Source organism: Paramisgurnus dabryanus, chromosome 3 (genome assembly GCF_030506205.2).
Source record: "Paramisgurnus dabryanus chromosome 3, PD_genome_1.1, whole genome shotgun sequence".
NCBI classification, from domain to species: Eukaryota; Metazoa; Chordata; class Actinopteri; order Cypriniformes; family Cobitidae; genus Paramisgurnus; species Paramisgurnus dabryanus.
The window spans coordinates 27,290,120-27,310,946 of NC_133339.1; the positions used below are offsets into that span (position 1 = coordinate 27,290,120).

Sequence of the window (20,827 nt, forward strand, 5' to 3'; positions counted from 1 at the left end):
CAGCCACAAGCAACATCATAACCAGGGACCCTGGACCCCTATGCCTGAGAATGGGCTCTCATTTTAACACTTAAATTTTCTCAGTATCTTTCTCATCATTTTAAATCTGCTATACTCAAACTGTCCAGGAACCTCAAACTTTGTCTTTGAATTCTAGGAACATCCGTTTGTTCTCTCATATAGGCATCAAATAAATATCACAAATTTATCTAGTACATTTAACAATAGAAAATACTGTATATTTCCCATTAAACCGGTATAAGTCAAAAGCTTTGTTCATTCTTATAATTCACAAAAAAGTATGCAAGTATGAATACACTCTCAAGCAGACATGCATATAGCCTACACATCATACATCTATCATTATATGAAGTATTGTATAAACCTCAATATATTAATATTAGACTCTTTACAGTTTTATATGAAAGGATTTTCATGAAGTATTTCAAAGTTTCTCACTGATAAAATTTATATAATTTGACTACACCAAAACAAACAAACGCTGGTTTAATTTGGGTCTAGTCTGTTTTAAGCTCTTACTTAGTTGGTTAAACTGGTTGTACAAGTGAGAAGTGTCCAAAATCTTTTCAAAAGCCATAAAAGCAGACATGGTAGTGCATTTAAAAACAACACAAACAAAATGTATTTTTACGGTACAGTACCTGCGTAAGTTTCTTCAATGCAATGATATTCAGCATCCTTATCTGTCACCTGCGACCGAAAGCGTTATGTTAGTAGACAGTGCTCTCTAGTGGCGTGGTTCGGTTTTAAAACAAACTCAGTAGTTATTATTACAAGTATGCTGATGAACATTATGTGTTCAGTCTTTATTTATAATACAAGTTTAAAACATTTAAGTCTTTAAACAAATAACTCAAGGCTTTACGGCTCACTGCATTAATACACCTTTACATGACTTAAAAGCGAACACCATCATATAATCTAGTCAAGATTATAACGCAAAGTAAATAATGCAAATAGGCAAATATTAATATTACAAAAAACAATTATTACCGACCAGGTTCGCCACTCGTATCATGCAAGCCGTTTTCTTCTGAATTGGAGTGTAGTAGCACATTTCTGTCCGGCGTTCTGCATGGATACCCAACTTCCTCACTATCAGGACCTCAGCCAGGCAAGATGGCTGCGGCCGCTCAAGTCGTTGGAGAGTTTGAAAACTGGCTGAATGATCGGTTGGACTCGCTCGAAGTAGACCAAGAAGTTTATGGCGCATATATACTCGGTGTTCTTCAGGAAGAGGAGAATGATGAAGAGAAAAAAGACGCTTTACAGGGCATTCTCTCCGCTTTTCTGGTCAGTGCATGCCGCATGTCAGCTCAGCTGTCAGGATGTTTCACGAGTAGTACTGCTGTTAGGAATACTAAAAACTTAATGGAGTGCTGTTGCAAACTGGTCATACTAAATGGAGTAAACTGAGTTGTATTACTAGTTAAATACCTCTTTGTTAAACCGTTCAATACTGAAATTTCTTCTAACGCCTGTTGCCCTTACCTGGTGTCATCAAAACATGCATTAAATGTGCTTTGCGTAACGTCTGACCAGGAGTGTTGGTAATTATTTTTAATGTGGGTTTATGCAAGTCAAAATGTGGACACGTTTACTAACAACCCTTCCAGATTTGGTCTTTCTTTTCTACAAGAGTATTTTTAATTTAAAATGGTAAATAAGAGTTTACTTTGTTGTCATAGGAAGATGACACCCTAGAAGAGGTTTGCCAGCAGATCCTACAACAGTGGACCGAGTGCTGCAGCAGAAATTCAACAAAGAGAAATGAGGGAGATGGTAAGTGAGCGAGCTGAATTGGTGAAGGAAAACCATATTGCAGTTACGATTTGATTAATTTGAAATTAACTTGATAAGGTCATCAAGGATTAAGGCTACAACGTGTTTATAAAGTGAACTTATTCTATTGAAAAGTAATAATGACAATATACTACATGTTATTTGTTTTGGTGACGGTGTGATAAAGGAATTTTTCAGTTGTACAATCACAGGAATTTTTTGCGACCCTCTTTTGCAGATGAGGTTCAGGCCATTGCCAGTCTAATAGAGAAGCAGGCGCAGATTGTGGTCAAACAGAAGGAGGTGTCAGAGGAAGCGAAGAAGAGGAAAGAGGCTCTGCTGGCCCAATATGCGAATGTCACAGATGAAGAGGAATATCCTTATGATGCATGTCTTTTTCATTGTGTAGTTATTTCTGTGATACTCATTTTAGGGGATGGTTCACCCAAAAATAAAAATTTTGTCATTTTGACTTCCTCTATTGACTTTCATAGGATTTGTTTTTCCTACTATGGATGTCAGTGGGTACCATCAACTGTGCAGTTTCCATCATTTAACAAAATATCTTTGTGTTTAACAAAATAAAAAAAAAATCAAACAAGAGGGTGAGTAACTATCAAGAAGAAAGAATCGATGTGTCTCACAATGCAGCAGTTTCTTTAACCTTTGTACTGAAGAAGAGGAGGAAGAGCAAACGGCAGTGGTGATACCCAGTGAAAAATGTATCCTTTTCACATTATTACTCTTATGTAGGGTTTAAAGGGATAGTTCGGCCAAAAACGATATTAAACCCATGATTTACTCACCCCCAAGCTGTCCGAGTTGCATATGTCCATCGTTTTTCAGACAAACACATTTTCAGATATTTTGGAAAATATTTTAGATCTTTCAGTTGATTAAATGTAATGTTACGGGGTCCACCCATAGTCCACGACCTTCAAGTTAAAAAAAGTGCATCCATCCTTCACAAATTAAATCCAAATGGCTCCAGGATGATAAACAAAGGTCTTCTGAGGGTAATCCGTGCGGTGTTGTTGTAGAAATATCCATATTTAAAACTTTATTAATGAAAATAAATACCTTCCGGTAGCGCCGCCATCTTAGACTCCTCTGTATTCAGGAGAGAGTATCAGCGTAGTGTACGCACTTTTCTTAGTGACGTATGACAAATTCGGAGGGCGGGGGCACAGAGCAGCAGCAGAGTAGCCTCCGTAGGCTGCGTAAGCTCTCATCCTGAATGCGGATGCGACTAAGCTACCGGAAGGTAGTTATTTACGTTAATAAAGTTTTAAATATGGATATTTCTACAACACCGCGCGGATTACCCTCAGAAGACCTTTGTTTATCATCCTGGAGCCGTTTGGATTTATTTTGTAAAGGATGAATGCACTTTTTTTGTACGAAGGTCGTGGATTATGGGTGGACCCCATTTAATCAACTGAAAGATCTAAAACATTTTATAAAATATCCGAAAATGTGTTTGTCTGAAAAACAATGGACATATGCAACTCGGACAGCTTGGGGGTGAGTAAATCATGGGTTTAATATCATTTTTGGCCGAACTATCCCTTTAATGTAACTGTTGTAGTATAGTGTCCGCTGTTGATTTTGTTGTAAGAATACAACAAAAGTTGATTAGATTTATATCTGTCAGAATATAAACTCTTCCCTTTACTGCCAGTCCCAGCACTATTCAAAAACACCAACGTTGAAGATGTTTTGAACCGCCGCAAACAGCAACGGGATAACGCTAGAGAGGATGCACAGAAGAAGAAAGAACAAGACAAGATGCAACGTGAGAAAGACAAACTGGCCAAGCAGGAGCGAAAGGACAAAGAGAAGAAAAGGACACAGAAGGGAGAACGCAAGAGATAGAGATGCATGGATTATATAAGGTTCTTTACAAAAATGAGCGAATAGGAAAAATACAATGAAACCTCAGCAAACAATGTCCAGACTAACAATATGAATTCTGTTTTTGGTCTGATGTTGTCTATTAAATGATAATGTAGGGCCTATTGAAGCAGTTTCTAGGCTTAAATCAACCACACACCAGCAAATGAATGAAATCGTCATCATGACCCATATATTACAGGTGCTTAATGCTATACTACTTTTTTTAAAGTGTATCTCATAAAACAAGACTATTTTTCACTCCAAAAGCTAAAATATTTGTCTTTATTATCTTGCAGAATTATAATAGTGATAATGCAAAATATTTTCTTTTGAATTTGGGGTGAAATGTGACCTAGACTTTCTTTTTTTAAGATCAAACCTTTAAGATCTACCAGCAGGTAACCAACACGCTTGGGTCAAAAAACACCATCTTTTTCCTTGACAACTGTTTTTATGTTCTCCACAGGCTGGTAATCATTAGCATTTCAGTGATTATATATATATATATATATATATATATATATATATATATATATATATATATATATACTGTAACTCAAGACGTGTTACATCTATTTATTCATATTGCAAGTTGTTGTTTTTTCAAGACGACCTAAAAAACCATAGGTAGCCACTTTGTCATGTAGCAATATATGAAGAGGGCTCGCAGTCAACCCAAAGACAGAAAAACAGTTTTTTGGAGGGGCTGAACTATGAACACGTCTGTGTACTGATAAACGCCACACAAACAGATCTTGGTGGAAGTCTGCGTCTTTATTTTTGGTTGTTTTTTATTATGTATTTGCAGTGTATAACATTGAATCTATGTGATAATTCGTGTGTGTGTGTGTGTGTGTGTGTGTGTGTGTGTGTGTGACAAATAACAACCATTTATTTGACGCTGCTACATACAGTATTGTGCCAATACCTTTCATATTGCCTTGTATACTGTCAGGCTCCCTCATAGGCAAAGACATATCTTTAATTGCTAGCATCTTTTAACTATTAAATGCTGATTATTTGAACCTTTTTATTGGAGCTTCAGGTTTTTGTACACTAAATTATTCCAAAATTATTACAATAAACAGAAAGTTGTGTGAATGAACATTTGTTTTCACTTTTGGCTGATATGACCATTTAACCACCAATTAAACATGGTATTATGGTGTTGTAACTGTAGATTGTACATCACAGCCAGATCCTTAAACATTTTGAATGTGTAAACAATGCAAATCCCATCGATTATCTGTTTTACCTTGCAGAGACTAGACCAACTAAAATGAAATGTGTAGTGGTTATAAAGTCATACCAATTGCTTTGCATCGAATATATTTAATTAGGGTATTTTTAATGTATGCAATAAAAGCCTTAAATTGAGCTCTGACACAATACTGATGAAACTGTTTTACGTCCTGCTTCCATCTAAACAAACACTGCATATCTTCTACTTTTTTCTGTACATCAGAAACATTTTAATGTTAAGGTAAATCAAACTATTTACTATATTCAGGGGTCAAACTTGAGTAACTAGAAAATAGGATATAAAGGGTTTGAGAGTGAGAAACTTGTTTACAAATGCTTTCCTAACTAAGCAAGCCAGTTGTTCATGGGGTAAACTAATCATAACACTTCTCTTCTGACAGCTAAATTTTTCTTTAACACTTTAGGTTCATCAAAATGTTGACTTGAAAATAAGTTTTTTAGTCACTGTGCATTAAATAACAGTGTATCTTTGAATAAATGAATACATTTGTATTTAAATAAACTGTAGTGTTATGCACCAGTCTGAGTTTTGAGACTTTTTTTGTTTACTGTTGATGCGAGTTTATTTAATGAACAGAAAGTTAACAAAAAAAAGAGAAATGAAGCAATAACAGTAGAAGCACACATCATAGGAACAATGACAGTCTTAACATTCACAGGTAACATTCATTTAATTTCAGTCCATTAATGATATCTCCGTATATAGCTCAATATATTCTAAAATAATTAAATCACACACATATTGATATTAAACATACTTGGAAAAATAGTGATTGAAAGATTGTCAGGGAAAGATTTAAGAAAAGCAAACTGAGTAACTAAGTAAAATCACATTCAGATTTTCAGAGTTAGGTAAATATCTACTATTATTATCATTAATTGCCCAGTTAGATCACTATAAAACAATTGCTTATTCAAATTAAATTATTCTCAAATAAATAAGTAATGACAGGACAACCAGAACACAACCTTTGGTTATAAATACTGCCTTAGCTTTTGTGAATGGGTGTATCAGTTGACTTTAAACTAGCAGAGGATGTTGGTTACTTTGAAGCAGACACTAATTAAACTTTAAAATAAACTAACATAAATTATTGCTTTTGTCCAAAGCAAAACACACACAAGTATTAACTATTTATACACATTCAGGGTCAACTGGGCAACAAAATCCCCATATCCTCCAAAGTCACAGATGATACTCCAGCTGCAACATCTATATCATTATCACCATTGTCCAATAAAAAGGTTCCTTCTTTCTGATTTCATCCCTCTTTAATTTTTAACTGTCACTTTTCAGCCACTCCCAGTCTCCTGAGGCACATGTTACTCTCTCAAAACGTTCTTACCTGGAAGTTTATTAGGAGTCCTTGGACAGTAATTCAAAACTGATCTCATAATTGTATGCACTTTTGGAGAATTTGATTGTATTTTGATTGGTGGTTTCCACAGAAGACTAATAAATATTAATGAACTAAGAATTCGACCAGCTGCCCACAACTGAGCCTAATACTGCATATCACTGTAATATAATAACATAAATAACTCATCTATTCCCCTTTAAAACACAATCCCATCACAACATTTCTGACAGGCTAAAAATGTTATTCTGTGTTAAACAAAAAGACACACACAAATGTGTACCTGACATTCAGTTATCACAGGGCAGTCAGTGCTATATTCAAGCTTCTCTGCTCAGGACTGTCTTGCCCTAAAGGAGAACAGATACCTTCCTCATGTCTCTCCTCTTGGTAAATGCTTGTTTTGGGCAAAGTCATTTGCAAAGCACACCAAAGAGCCGTCCGGGCCTTCCTGGTGCTGCTGCACAGATCTTTCACTGCAGATGCCAACAGAAGTGTCTCTGTAACAGCATAAGACAAAGTGTGTATAATATTTGTTAACTTATTAAGGTAATGCTATCATAGGAGACCAGAAGTATAGGCACCTCTGTCAAGCTCCAAAAAGGAAAAAAACACCATCTTACTGGTATGTATAAAATTAAATGTAGTGTCAGGTTTGACATTTGGTCAGTACTTAGTCTGTCAGACTATACCTCAATAATTTCCATCGATTTCGGTTTAAGATCAAAATCGAGACACCCTTAGTTTATGTACAGTTTTATTGTACAGTAAAGTATGTACTTGTGACAATATGTGACTTGAAGCAAAAGTATTTGATGAACGTATAATACATGCCGAGAGCATTTAGTAAATATCATTATCTCGTTGGCGTTTAGCAGCTTTTTCTGACAAAACACTTCTCAACTAACCATATTTTTAGTCACTATGCTGTTAAACTTTTCCAAGCCTCGCCACTGGCCATCTTAAGGACTGTGGCTTCAAATTAGTTTTTATATGATGTGTACTTCCTGCTTTTGTTATAATGTAACTCACTAACCCCTTTCCTCTCTTAAGAAGGCCACTGGCTGCCTCTGTCTGCTGCCAGCATTGATGAATTCATCCTTGCGGCGTGCCTGAGTGGTGTAGATGATCTCAAGATGCCTGTCCAGCGCTGAGATGATATTAGCATGAAGCGGAAAACTACGCAACTGTTCCATCTTTCCCAACAAACCTGCCACCTATAAAAAACAATGCAATTTCACAATATGAACTGGAGTATTTTTAACATCCTTAAGAACTGTAAAAACACATCACTTTACTATAAATAGTCAAATGAAAATGCATAAGTTTTATGGAAAAGGCTGACCTTGGATTGTTCTCGCAGCTGGTCTACGATAAGTCGGTCCACTCTAGTGGGGTTTGGAGGAATTTTGGGTAAAGTGCTGCTGGTCACCACAGACACACGTTTTCCTGGGTAATTCATCATAAGAACAGCTTCTGCCTGTTAAGAGTCACATAAGAAAAAAAACATCAGTTATTCATCTGATTCATCTTATCCAAGTAGAAGGCAAAGCACTGCTACTTGGGCGGAGTGATTTGCTTGCAGCACCTGAGAAGCCCCCTGATGAGGAGCAGAGAGTTCGGTCAGATTTCAGGTGCTTCATCGACGTTGATGCCACCCTTCACATAAAAAGTCAGAGGTATGGAAGCATTTTAGATTTCGCAAGCAAGACGACGACGATAGTGTTATGGCTTTAAATTTCTTTTTATTAATTACCCACTTATAAACTACTGTTCACTGCAGGGCTCCAGAATGCCACCAAATGGTGGCATTTTGCCACCAAAATTTGAAAGTATGCCACTGAATTTTACATCCAGTCACACATGTGCGAGCAGTAAATTGTACCCTTTTTTGTGACATGACAGTGAATTTGAAACAGTGACATTGTACTTTCTGCATCTATCATCAAAGTATTTATTAGTAATACAGTGGAAATTTGTAGAAATGTGATTATTTGGTTAGCATGTTGATTTACGGTGTGTGCCCCTACATTTTTTGGTTGCGCCTCTAAAATTTTCAGTTGGGGGCCACTGTGCTTCTAGTGAAAAAAGTTAGTCTGGAGCCCTGCACTGTTCTTTTTTATTAATATAGTATTTGTATTAAATCTATATTCATTGAGTTGAATTGAGAATCGAGTATAAAAATTTATCCGAGAACCCGAATCAAAATCGAATCGATTTGATAGCTTGTGAATCGAAATCAAATCGATCTGTAACATCTGAATCAATACCCAGCCCTACAGTTTAGCCATATAATATACCAAGTGTACACAATTAAACGAATTCACATTTTCACTGTTTTCTGTAAACAAATTACACACATTGTGATTCTGAAAATATATAAAATATGCAAATATTTTACAGTACAATTTTTTTACAAAATTAGAAAAGTTTACTGTATACTGTGACAAGGAATCTCAAAATGTCAAGATTCACTTGACACCAATTTATCAATTCAGTTCACATTTACAAAAGACTAAATAAACCTATGAAAAACATGCTTACAGTAAAAGATTATGAAAAAAAGGTCAACAAATTTGCATGAAATGCCTTGTACAATAAACTAATTTCTAAATGTTTTGGGGTGTAACACTATTCAACAGGAACCAGTATAATGTATTTTGATGAAATATAAGCATTAGCAACTGAAAATGTAGTGAACAGCAGACAATTATACAAAATCATCTGCATGATTGTACTAAGATTTGCAGTTTGTCCAAAACAATGAGAATTTGATTTATGTTGTGCAAAACTGATTTGATGATGTGGATGTTGAACAAAGTGTGTTAAAAAATTTATTTCAGATCTGAGAAATGCTCCAAAGCAACCAAAGGTTTTTTAAAGGGTATCCTCCCAGTGACAGCTTTTGTCCCTTTATTTCTGAGAATGTGTATTAAAAATAAAAACATGAATGTCTCAAAAGCACTTACTTTTTTTCTCTCTTTCTCCAGCATTCTCCACTGCTCATAACATTCCTCCAGATAAGAGTGTAGCTGACTGTTGGGGCTTCCAAGTCCTTTGCCAAGCATAGGTAAATTCATAGCAGACATAAAACCTGGGAAAGCCCCATCCCCCAATGCTTGGCTCGCCACACTAAACTCTTGCAGGTAGGGACTGAGGGCTGAAATATCTCCATTTGCAAAATGTTCATTCATGTCGATCACAGGCATAAGGCCTCCATAAGACAGTGGAGGTGGAGGCTGAATTGGATGGCATGCATTTTTCCTAGGATCATGCATCTGATACAGGAATGGGAAAAGCTGCGATGGTGTGGGTTTGGCTGAGTTTGATCCAGCTCCGGTATATCTGACCCGCCCGCCGTACACACTGTCCAGCCCCTGGTATGGTTTCTGCAGAAGTCCAGGTCTCTTGTCAGTCTCCTTAGGAAAACCAACTGGAAGTTTGGGCTTCATGCTGAATCGCTGAGTAAGACGGCCATCGACCATGAGGCCTGTCGACTGCTTGTTGTTCTGTAGCTGGAGGTCAAAGTTTGAAATGTCCATATTTCCAAATCCGTTCCTTAAACCCTCCAGACTGGTCTGGCTTACAGTGCTCTGTAGTTTCTCTTCATTTCCCTGACTGAAATCTGCTGGGACTCTTGACGCAGTCTGAAACAACTGGTGAGAAGGAAGTAATGGAGCAACCCCAGACAAAAGCTTTGGTAACCCCTGTGATTCAATGTTATTGCTAGCTTGGCTTTTGTAATGATTTGACAGGGTTTGCCGAAACTGATTCACACTTTGTCCCATCTGACTGGCTTCTTTGTTTGGCTGGACGAAGGTGGGTGAAAAAGGTTTAGGTGGCTGTTGTCCGAACGCCAAAAAATCATTTGTAGGAAAATAACTTTGTAAAAATGAATTTTTGGCTCCTGCGTCAGCTTCTGCTTGGTTCACATTGCTGTGGGTCATTTCTCTCTTAAAATTTGGCATCTGAGTAATAAGCTCTGACATCTTTTTATACGGATGGCTTTTCTGCTCTGCCATGATTTCCTCACAATTCCTCCGGACAAGAAAGTTGTTCTGATACGATTCTCTGCAGTTACCATCCTGCTCTAAGAGAATGGCCAGTTTATTGACATCCTGCATAGAGAAAGATTCAGCTTTTCTCATTTTTTCCATGCCCACAGCTGAAAAGTCATGGGGCGAACTGAAAACTGAGTTGTTGGCTCTGCTTATGTAATCAGACAGGCAGTTAGTGCTGCTGCAGTATCCCTCATCCTTCTCAGGTGTAATATACTCAGGTTTACCCATGTAAGACCTTAAAGCTGACGCTGGGCTTAAGCCTGGGGGAAAAGGGAGATTTTGAGGTGGGGAAAAATATGTATCAGCCTCTCCATTGCAGGAGAAATGAAAGGGTGGCACAGAAGAATGGAAACCGTTGATATTCTCAGGTTCAGACCACTGATGAGATTCTCTGCCTGCAACCTGATGACAGACACTGCTGACTGGTTTAGCACAAATTTGGTTTGATGGGAAGCCAGTGCTGGGTGGCACCTGCACCTCATTATTGAAGTACTGTAGGCTGTCCTCTCTCATTAACTTTGGAGACCAAACACCTTTCAGACTAGACGATGCCCTGCTAGAAATAAATATATTTATATGAACATGTGTATCACCTAAAAATACACTTATGTGCATAAACACAATAATAAGCTGCGTCTCAATTAGAAGGCTGAGATCTCCAAAGGCTGCATTCCAAGTTTTACAGCAGCAACTTGGTGATACCAGGACTTACATTGGTGCTACCAAATTGAGTCCCCATGCCAGAGTCATGAGTGGGGGAAAGAAAAAAAGAAATATTGAATCTACATCCAAATGTGTTTAATGCAGAAATATGTTGTTTGCCAATTAATACAGTAATGTCTTGTTTATGGATAATCATCTCTATTAGCATCTTTACCATACTCCTAGTTACTACATCTTTTGTAAACAGTAAAACTAAAAACTGTATGCTTCTTTTTGCTAAATCTTTTTTCTTTTTACATATTTTAACCTTACTGATATAAACATTCATTAAGTACACATTTTATTCTCATTATGTCAACTATAGTAGTCAACATTTGAAGTGGATCAAAAACATTCACCAAATTTGTCCTAAAACAAGAACGGGTATTGGATATTGGTTTTTAAGAAAATTTTAGAAAAGGTTTTGATCCACTTCAAATGTTGACTAGTGTATAATAATGTTATATTATATAGACTAACGTCATGTTTTAAATAGATTAATTGAGAGCTTACATTGAGCACTGCTGGACATCAGTATGCCACATTACAGTTGCCCAAAAATAATGTCACTACTTCATAGAGGCGTCTGACTCTATCATAAATAATATAAAGTGGGTCGAATCAAATTCGTGGGAGTGTTCTTTCTTTTCATAGTTGTGGCCGCAATGAACCCAATAAATTGAGCTCAAGTGTTGCCATTTGAGTACCCTGGTATTTGGTTCTGAAGTTTCTCAGACTATAACTTGGGAACGGCATCTGGCTACAACGCTACCACCAATGCAGCCGCTTAAACAAAAATTGTAGCACCTGCAAAAAAATATGGTCGCAGTCTGGAGGCCTGATCAGGTGACACAGCTATGGATCCTCTGTAGGCTAGACCAGGGGTTTTCAAACCTGTCCTGGAGGACCACTAGTACTGCAAATTTGCATGTTTCCCTTTTGTGACACACCTCATTCAGTTACCTTACACACCCAGTTCAGGTCTTGCAGTCTCTACTAATGAGCTGAAGATTTAAATCAGGTGTGTCTAATGAGGGAGACATGCAAATTGTGCAGTACTAGTGGTCCTCCAGGACAGGTTTGAAAACCCCTGGGCTAGACTGTCTCATTTCAGTTTGCTTTGTGAACTTCGGGGGCTGCATCCTTCAAAGGCCCAGTCTTTCGAAGGATTCGGCCTTCGAATTGGGACAGAGCTTATGTGTACATACAAAAGACTATCATGTACAGTCAAATTACAGAAATGTAAAACCTAGCTAAAAACATGTTTTTTGTGTGATTTACCGTTTTCTACATAAAATCATCCTACATAATATAAGGAACACTCTGTGAAAATATAACCTTGATATATTTAATACTGACTGAGTTAGAGCATGTCAGAGATTTAAATTAAAGTGAAATCAATTAGTTAAATCAAACTTTGATTCTCCTCATCTCATAATTGGATTTGGTCACAAATAATGAAATATCATTAAACATTGTTTTAGAAGAATTATTATTTGTATGAAAAGCAGGTGGTTTTGTCATGTCAGTAATAATTAGAAATAATGGTTTACTTCTTTTATCCAAGGCAGGAGAAACATACTTTTCTGAGAAATGTGAGGAGTATGGGTCCATCGAATCCGGCTCGTCCAAGATGTTTGACACTAATCCATAAAGATCGGCTTCACTTCCACAACTGCTGCCATCTATCAGATGTCTTTGAAAGATAATATTTTAGTTGTGCAAAATATCAAACCCCTTATATACAATGTATTATTAATATGTCTAAAAGTAACAAAAAACCTGTTATTAGGCGTGCCTTGAGGACAATCCACTGATTTACAACCGTCTTCCAGAGTTGACCAAACTGTGTAAGGCAGAGGTGCATAGTCTTGCAACAGGCAGTCCGATAAAAAGTTGGAAGACTGAGACAGGCATCTGCCATCATTAAAACTTTTCTGGAAATAAAGAAAAACACAAAGAAATGAGACAAGAGAAATTTATTTTAGAACAATAGATCTCTCTATTTCATACTAAAAAAGATATTTTTGAATTAGTTTACTATAAAATTTTATTTTAGAAAAGATTTTTCATACTCGTATTCTATTTAAACATGGAGATTGATATATGACATTTATATCAATGTATTTGATATATAACATTTGAATAATTTAGTAGTTACAATAACAATACATTTACTTATAAATACACACCAAAATTGCACACTCCTTTTACACAAGAGTGGCAAATCAGTTTACTGAAAGGATTCTTGTATAATCTGTTAAAATGTTAGCCATTAGTATGGTTTATCACCTGTACCTTGTAAGGGGAAAAGTATGAGTCTGGTCCTCCATTCTGAAACCGATCAAACGTATTTCTTGCTCCACTTGAATTCCCATTGACTTTACTTTTCATTGCATTATTAACCTCAAACAGAAAATTGAAATCAGACATAATTATATTAATAATATCTACCGAAAAGCAATCAATGTCATGACAACCCTTTATTTGCATATAACTTGTTGAGACTGCTTAGATAACCAAAACTTCAACTATTGTAGCTTAAAAAAAAGATAAATATCTAAATCTACCCAACCCTCAAGAAACAACACGGCAATGTGAGCAGTAATCACATGAATGGGTACGTTATAGAAGCGTGCTGGAAACAAGTAAAAGGCAATCCATAATATGCAAAATGGTGACGAGGATTCACTGACTGTTCAAAACTAAATTGTCTTTTTGCAGTAATAAAGGCTTGACAAAGGGGTTCTCATTATCCTCGCATATAATCATAAACATGCCAAATTGCCAAGACACTTTCCATTTAGTTATTATACGTTAACGTTACATCAAATCTAGTCAAATGAGGCCTTGTAGTGATTTTTTTTTTTTTTTTTTTTTTCGGCTGACCAGTCGATATTTGGGTGATTATTCGGTGCCTTTCATTTATTACTTTGAATACTGCAATTAGCTAGTCTTGGACACTTCGTAATTTATATCTATATTTGGTCGGTAAACAATTAACATTTTAACATTTTTAGGCTGACAAAGTTAACCAGAACTTTTCCCTCAGAATTTGCTCTTACCTCCATTGACAATGAATTTCGCTGGCAGCGGCTAATAGCTTCTCTCTTTAAATTACTTTCAATATAAATAATAAATATATGTGTCCACGATTGTTTTAATTAATCATACAGCTGATTTATGGCGAAAATAATTAAAGACGTTAACCCAATCAAGTAGTCAAACTTCTTCACAGGAGTGCTCCCGCTCCTGCCGGGTGTCTTCTCAACCCTCTACCCCGCGAAGACAAGCATCTGGAGCGGACAACTGTTTGCTGTTATTCTATTGGCTACACAACTTTTAATTAGCCAATCAAAGCCTATAAAACAATCGCCTGCAGAGTTTCGTATACGCTTAGCAACCGAGCGATAACTTTACTGAAACACATAGCAGATACAATTTTTTTAATCTAACTATGTGGTTTATATGTGAATTTATTGCTTTATTTAATTGTTAATTGGACATTAAAAATACACGAAGACTAACAGACTGCTATTGACGAAATAGCCACAAGATGTCACTGCTTCTTAAAGATGGAGCGTTTTTCAGACATTTGATCACTATTTCACCTCCAAAACTGGTAGACAGTATAGTAGATAAAAGTATTTTATATTTAATTATTTGATTAATGTTTTAAATTCTTGTTTTATTTAATTGTTAATCGTAATTTTCGCATTAAAAAAATTAATTAACGATAAAGCCTTAGTCTATCGTAATTTTATGGATGGATAGATAGATAGATAGATAGATAGATAGATAGATAGATAGATAGATAGATAGATAGATAGATAGATAGATAGATAGATTTAGTTGACTAATGGCATATGGTGGTGATATTGATATTCCGTGATTCAATTGGTCAGAAGACCTTGATGAAGGTTTAGGGTGGGGATCTGTTTCAAGACCCCCAAAATCCCTCCTTCTCGTACTCCCTTCAAAGTTAGTAGCAGTCAGCCCAGGGGGAACTTGAAACAGTCTGACGGACAAAGGGGGAAAAGTCATGTATCCACTTTTGCGCGCAACAGATATGCATCGCAAAGTATGCGCTTTACGTTAGTCCGTGGACTGTTAGTCGAGTCTTTTCATTCGAGATTTTCTAAAACGATGCCAAGTGAAAGTTAAGCGGCAGTTGCTTACGGAACTTTCAGGGACAATGAAGACGAGTAGACGTTTCTGTCCGTTTTTGGCTGTGCTGCTGTCGTGCTGTTTCTTGGCGTCTGGACAATATCATGGAGATAATGGAATAGCTCTTCCCGAACACGGATTCTGTCAGCCCATAACAATCCCGTTGTGCACGGACATCGCTTACAACCAAACTATAATGCCGAATCTGGTTGGCCACTACAACCAAGAGGACGCGGGGTTAGAGGTTCATCAGTTTTACCCGTTAGTAAAGGTACAGTGCTCTCCAGAACTGAAGTTTTTCCTATGCTCCATGTACGCACCAGTATGCACGGTTTTGGAGAAAGCCATTCCTCCCTGTCGCTCCATTTGCGAGAGGGCAAAGCACGGCTGCGAGGCCCTCATGAACAAGTTCGGGTTTCAATGGCCAGAGCGGCTGAGATGTGAACATTTCCCCGTGTTGGGAGACGGGCACATTTGCGTGGGCCAGAACGACTCCACGGCCACGGTGTCGCCCGTTCATATGCCTATACCGGGAACCCCCGGTGTTCATCTGTACTCGACGCCCGACAAACCTTTCCGCTGTCCGTCAATGCTTAAAGTGCCATCCTACCTCAGCTATAAGTTTTTGGGTGAGTTGGACTGCGGTGCTCCATGCGAGTCCTCCAAATCCCATGGGGCTTATATGTTCTTCACTGACCAGGAGATCGAATTTGCTCGTATTTGGATTCTCATTTGGTCCTCCCTTTGCTGTGCATCCACATTTTTTACTGTAACCACTTACTTAGTGGACATGCAACGTTTTAAATATCCCGAGCGTCCCATTATCTTCCTGTCTGGTTGCTATACCATGGTCTCCATCGCATACATCGCTGGCTACTTTCTGGGCGATAAGGCTGCGTGTAATGAGAGCTTTCTTCCTGATGGCTATAAAACCATTGTTCAGGGTACAAAAAAGGAAGGATGCACAATTCTTTTCATGATGTTGTATTTCTTCAGTATGGCTTCTTCAATCTGGTGGGTCATCCTGTCTCTCACCTGGTTCCTGGCTGCGGGTATGAAGTGGGGTCATGAAGCTATTGAAGCCAATTCGCAGTACTTTCATCTGGCTGCCTGGGCCGTTCCAGCCGTAAAGACCATTAGTATACTTGCCATGGGACAGATTGATGGAGATGTGCTAAGTGGTGTGTGTTTTGTGGGCCTAACAAATCTGGATCCACTGAGGGGCTTCGTGCTAGCCCCCCTCTTCGTCTACCTCTTCATCGGCACCTCTTTCCTGCTCGCCGGCTTCGTGTCGCTCTTCCGCATCCGCACCATTATGAAGCACGACGGTACCAAGACAGAAAAACTGGAACGTTTGATGGTTCGCATAGGCGTTTTTTCGGTTCTCTACACTGTCCCGGCCACCATCGTCATTGCTTGCTTTTTTTACGAGCAGGCCTTTAGACAGCACTGGGAGAGGAGCTGGATCAGTACAAACTGTAAGAGCCTGGCCATTCCCTGCCCCATGCAGCCCGCTCCACACATGACCCCCGACTTCACTGTTTTTATGATCAAGTACCTGATGACTCTTATTGTAGGGATCACTTCAGGATTCTGGATTTGGTCCGGGAAGACGCTGCATTCTTGGAGAAAGTTCTACACGCGTTTGACCACCGGCGGGCAAGGGGAGACTACGGTGTGAATTCCTGAATTTTAGGAGTACAAGCTGATAAAATCAAATATAAAGTGCCTTCAGTTGTCAGTATGTTTAAAGCAATTATACATGCCCATTTTCTGCAAGTACTGTTTGTCAGATTCCAGACTTTTGGAGCATTTTGGGTTCTTGGACTCTCAAGTGGAAAGAATGTAAAACCATCTTGGTTTCCCCAAACAAACATGGCCAATTTGATACCAAGTGTTTTCCTCCCCCATTCTGCACTCCCCCTTTTTTTTTCTCATAAGCTGCTGGCCATAAAAACTCTGCTTGGAAAGTGAGATACCAGCTGGGAATTCAGCAAATGCCAGAGCAAAGACCTAAAGGGGGATGAAAGCCTGAAAAGGCCTGTCATCTAATACTGTTAAATGTACTTAAATCCTTGTAAATAGTTTTTGTAAAAATCTGTATTTGAACATGATTATATATTTGTATTTAAGCCAATCTGCATTTTTGTGTTTCAGCGATAAATATTCCTGTTTTTAGCCACCATTCTCTCTCAAGCTCTCTCGCTTTGTCTCATATCAGTTAGCATTCTGTACTTATGTTTGTCCATCTGTTTCAAATTAAAAGTGCTGTACATATAACTTCCTTTTTTCTGCCATGTATCACTGCTAAGCCATATTTAGCACACCAGTAAAAGAAAATCTCTTCCTGTGCTGTGTGTTGTATGAGAGACTGAAGAGTAACTCTGTTTTTCAAATATGTAATCCAGCTGTATGTAATTGAGCGTTTGAAACCACCATCTTAAGTTGAGAGTTTGGAATGGTTGTGTGCGTGAGTCAGTGAAAGAGAGTGCTGATTAAACACCGTATTTTGTCTGATTGCGGTGTGAAGCAGTCATTGAGGAGCAAATGGTTCTCGCATGGTCCTCCGAGCTGAGGCATGTGGAAAGAAATGAAAAGCACATGATAAAATGAATGTGTGTTTATGTCACAAACCAGGCTGCCTTGCACTCTGAGCTACACATTAGACTTTTTGTTACCAATACTGTACCTTAAATCTGGTCACATAAAGAAAAAAACCTATAACCGTTTATAAAGTCATTAACAGCAATGATTGGTATTTTGTTCAATCATTCCTGTGAAGGCATATACTTTATAGATTAACAGTAAAGGTAAGGTAGGTCTAGAGTAGTTGATGTCTGTTATGAATTACAGCTAAACTGCTGAGGGTTTTATTCCACAAACTTTCCCTGTCTTCCGACTGCTTGGTTTTTTGGGTTCTCCTTGGTTTAGCCTGTGAGTGTCTGTTTGTGAGCTCAGGTTTCTAATCTAATGCATACCTCTGGGCAGCCAATTTCATGCGCAGCCTTTCATACAATGTTTGCCTTCTTCCTTTGCGCTCATTCACTCATACACCTCAAATGTTCATTGTGTGTGCGTGCGTGACACTATATACAGGTATAGGAAAAGTCTGCAAAGAGCGACATGGTTTTCGAGGTTCTGTATATGCTTTATTTAAATGTGGTTAGAAAGGCTTGGATGTTTAGATTTGTATCTGTATACTTATACAAACTCCTGCCGACTGCTACAAATCATGCATGTACACACTCCTTATCATGGGTTTTATGAGTTTGCATGTTGATATAATTATAAGACACCATTATTTTGGCTTTCTGTCCAAAATATAGCCCTTATGAACGATGAAAACATATTCTAATGCAATCTTGTGACTTGTATTTTATGAGGTATTCTAATTCGTATTCATATGACCACATGTTAATGCGTTTGCCCCGTGACATTGGGGAGGGATTTCATGGTTTGTTTGTTTTTTATGATAATCATACATTTTTATATGATGCACTTTGTATGAATTAGTCAACTCATAAAATACATATGATTTCCTGTGAGATCAGGCTTTGTAATATTATAATGGAAGTAAAGTTATTCTGAGAAATAAAATGAGGAGGCCAGAAATTTAGCTGGAGACAGGTGTTTATTTGCCCTAACAATGATCACAAAATTAGATTAAAATGTCATCTTGAACTTTTTGTTAAATGCATTCAGTAAAACAAATTATGCATGGCACAATATGTTGACAAACTAAAGCACAGCGACGACCGTGTTAAAGAGCACCTATTTCATTACAAAAAAACAACGTTATTTTGTGTATTTGGTATAATACAATGTGTTTGCGTGGTTTATGGTTAAAAAACACATTATTTTCCACATCCTGTACATTTTTTACATTGTGGCTCCAGATTTTACACTCTTCATGAAACGCACAGATTTTAAAAGCTCCGTGTCCCTGATTGGCCAGCTAATCTGTACGTTGTGATTGGCCTGAGTTCCTCTGACGTCAGCCGGAAATGTAACGCTCCTTATCATGTTTGAAAGATTGGCTGGCTGACAGGAGTTAACTTACAGGCTGTGAGTTGGAAGCGGGAGGAATTATGATAATGTCGGTCTTGTCTACATCACCAATCCCATGAAGTAAACTTTTGCCTACAATCTGTGTGTTTGTTTTAGTCCAAGAAAAGAGATTTATGTTGGAAACGATAACTCGCGTCATCGTTTACTTTGGGGTATGTAGCCTACCTTATACATATCATTACACGCACTAATACACACTTACACACCAAAGGAAATTTAAAAACATGAATCAGACAATAGGTGCTCTTTAATGGAACTTTTTTGTGGATTTTCTTACTGTTCATGTAAAATGATAGCCCGCTGCCTCTTAAAATAATCTCTCCAAACATTTAGACAAAGACGAACACACAGTCTTATTGTTGGAATCTCCCTGAAAGATAAAGAGCGGTAATTCGGCTCCTGGAGATAGTGATGTCATGGCAGAGATGAAGGGGAAAGAGTAAGTAGATCCACCCTAAATCTTAGCAACTAGGAAAAGTACCACAGGCATTTACTCTCTTTCTATCGATAAATGCGTCTCGAGCTTTGAGAGTTGTCTCTAAAATTGGGATTGTTCTGGAAACACCTCAATTCCTACTTTCAACCTCCTCTTAACCAAGCAGAGATTATTTTACTTTTTATTGCTGACTTCTCAGAAGATTCAGAGATAGTTGTTATACTGTTGACAGCTCAACAGTACATTCAGATGAGAAAGTATTCATATCTCCAGTAATACTTCTGCAGAGTCTGTCATCACTTTAATTCTTCTCGTGGTAGATGACTTGATCCCTCAGGGGAGTCTTGAGAGATGTAGGTTAGATAAAACAGATGTCCCAGATTTGTTACTGCTGATATAAAGGTATTTCATAACCTAAAAGATATAAATGTTAAAACTGTGGACAGTTCAGGCTATCTGTTTGGGTGTCATTTCAAAAATAATGAAACCCCAGGTGTCTTTTAAGCTATTATTATATGGTGTTCCTTACTTTTTTTAACTTGCAATACACTGACAACTCTCTATCTCTCCCTTGCTTTATTTTTCTCAGATGAAATAAAGAATGCAGTGAGCCAGTGGCCAAGTATATTGCTCTGACTGTACCTTATGAATTTGGCTGGCCCAGTGACAGCATATATCCTGTCTGTAAATGTGTGTGTGTGTGTATGAGATAGCTGATCTGCCTAAAAGTTTGAGCTTGGTTCAAGTTGATGATGAGAATCTCTGTTTTGCTTTTCTATAAAAAGTGAAGGGAGGGAAAAAGTTTAACATAACAACTAAACAATGGAGTGATAAAACGCTGGGTGCTGGAATGGTTTCCATTATGGTTTTGTAAGATTGGTTGGGAAGATAATGTGGAAAATACAGCAATGCAGTGTTGAGTTTCCACATTACCCTCTCAACTATTTTTCTTTCTATATGTCTTTCATTTGGTCCAGGACAAACAAGCACTAAGAAAAAATGGCATTGTAGTACACTGAGAGATTATGTTTCAGCATTGAACAAAGCATTCGGTCTTGTAACCCAGGGCCAAA

General features: G+C 37.7%; 3 protein-coding genes across 3 annotated transcripts; 2 read left to right on the top strand and 1 right to left on the bottom strand.

Annotated features, from left to right (window-relative positions):
• The first annotated feature begins 1,102 nt into the window (after window positions 1–1,102).
• ccdc43 (coiled-coil domain containing 43) lies at window positions 1,103–5,482 on the top strand. The gene is made up of 5 exons (XM_065274144.2): window positions 1,103–1,314; window positions 1,710–1,803; window positions 2,042–2,177; window positions 2,476–2,525; window positions 3,491–5,482. Exons 1-5 carry the CDS (start codon window positions 1,141–1,143, stop codon window positions 3,676–3,678), a joined length of 642 nt encoding a protein of 213 aa, XP_065130216.1. The 5' UTR covers window positions 1,103–1,140; the 3' UTR covers window positions 3,679–5,482.
• A 46-nt stretch (window positions 5,483–5,528) lies between these two features.
• Window positions 5,529–13,498, bottom strand: moto (minamoto). Its single transcript, XM_065278860.2, has 7 exons — window positions 13,382–13,498; window positions 12,866–13,020; window positions 12,666–12,779; window positions 9,290–10,937; window positions 7,666–7,800; window positions 7,357–7,537; window positions 5,529–6,820 (listed from the first exon to the last, which is right to left on the bottom strand). The coding sequence occupies exons 1-7, from the start codon at window positions 13,475–13,477 to the stop codon at window positions 6,618–6,620; spliced, it is 2,532 nt and encodes an 843-aa protein (XP_065134932.1). The 5' UTR covers window positions 13,478–13,498; the 3' UTR covers window positions 5,529–6,617.
• A 1,544-nt stretch (window positions 13,499–15,042) lies between these two features.
• On the top strand, window positions 15,043–18,851 carry fzd2 (frizzled class receptor 2). The gene has a single exon (XM_065277931.2). The coding sequence runs from the start codon at window positions 15,279–15,281 to the stop codon at window positions 16,929–16,931; it is 1,653 nt and encodes a 550-aa protein (XP_065134003.1). The 5' UTR covers window positions 15,043–15,278; the 3' UTR covers window positions 16,932–18,851.
• Window positions 18,852–20,827: the final 1,976 nt, after the last annotated feature.

Coding starts and splice junctions, on each gene's coding strand:
- ccdc43 (XM_065274144.2), top strand. CDS start 1,141: ATGGCTGCGGCCGCTCAAGTCGTTGGAGAGTTTGAAAACTGGCTGAAT. Junction 1,804..2,041: donor AAAGAGAAATGAGGGAGATG/GTAAGTGAGCGA, acceptor CCTCTTTTGCAG/ATGAGGTTCAGGCCATTGCC. Junction 2,178..2,475: donor AATGTCACAGATGAAGAGGA/ATATCCTTATGA, acceptor TAACCTTTGTAC/TGAAGAAGAGGAGGAAGAGC.
- moto (XM_065278860.2), bottom strand. CDS start 13,477: ATGAAAAGTAAAGTCAATGGGAATTCAAGTGGAGCAAGAAATACGTTT. Junction 13,021..13,381: donor CATACTTTTCCCCTTACAAG/GTACAGGTGATA, acceptor CTTTATTTCCAG/AAAAGTTTTAATGATGGCAG. Junction 7,538..7,665: donor AGCTGCGAGAACAATCCAAG/GTCAGCCTTTTC, acceptor TGTTTTTTATAG/GTGGCAGGTTTGTTGGGAAA.
- fzd2 (XM_065277931.2), top strand. CDS start 15,279: ATGAAGACGAGTAGACGTTTCTGTCCGTTTTTGGCTGTGCTGCTGTCG.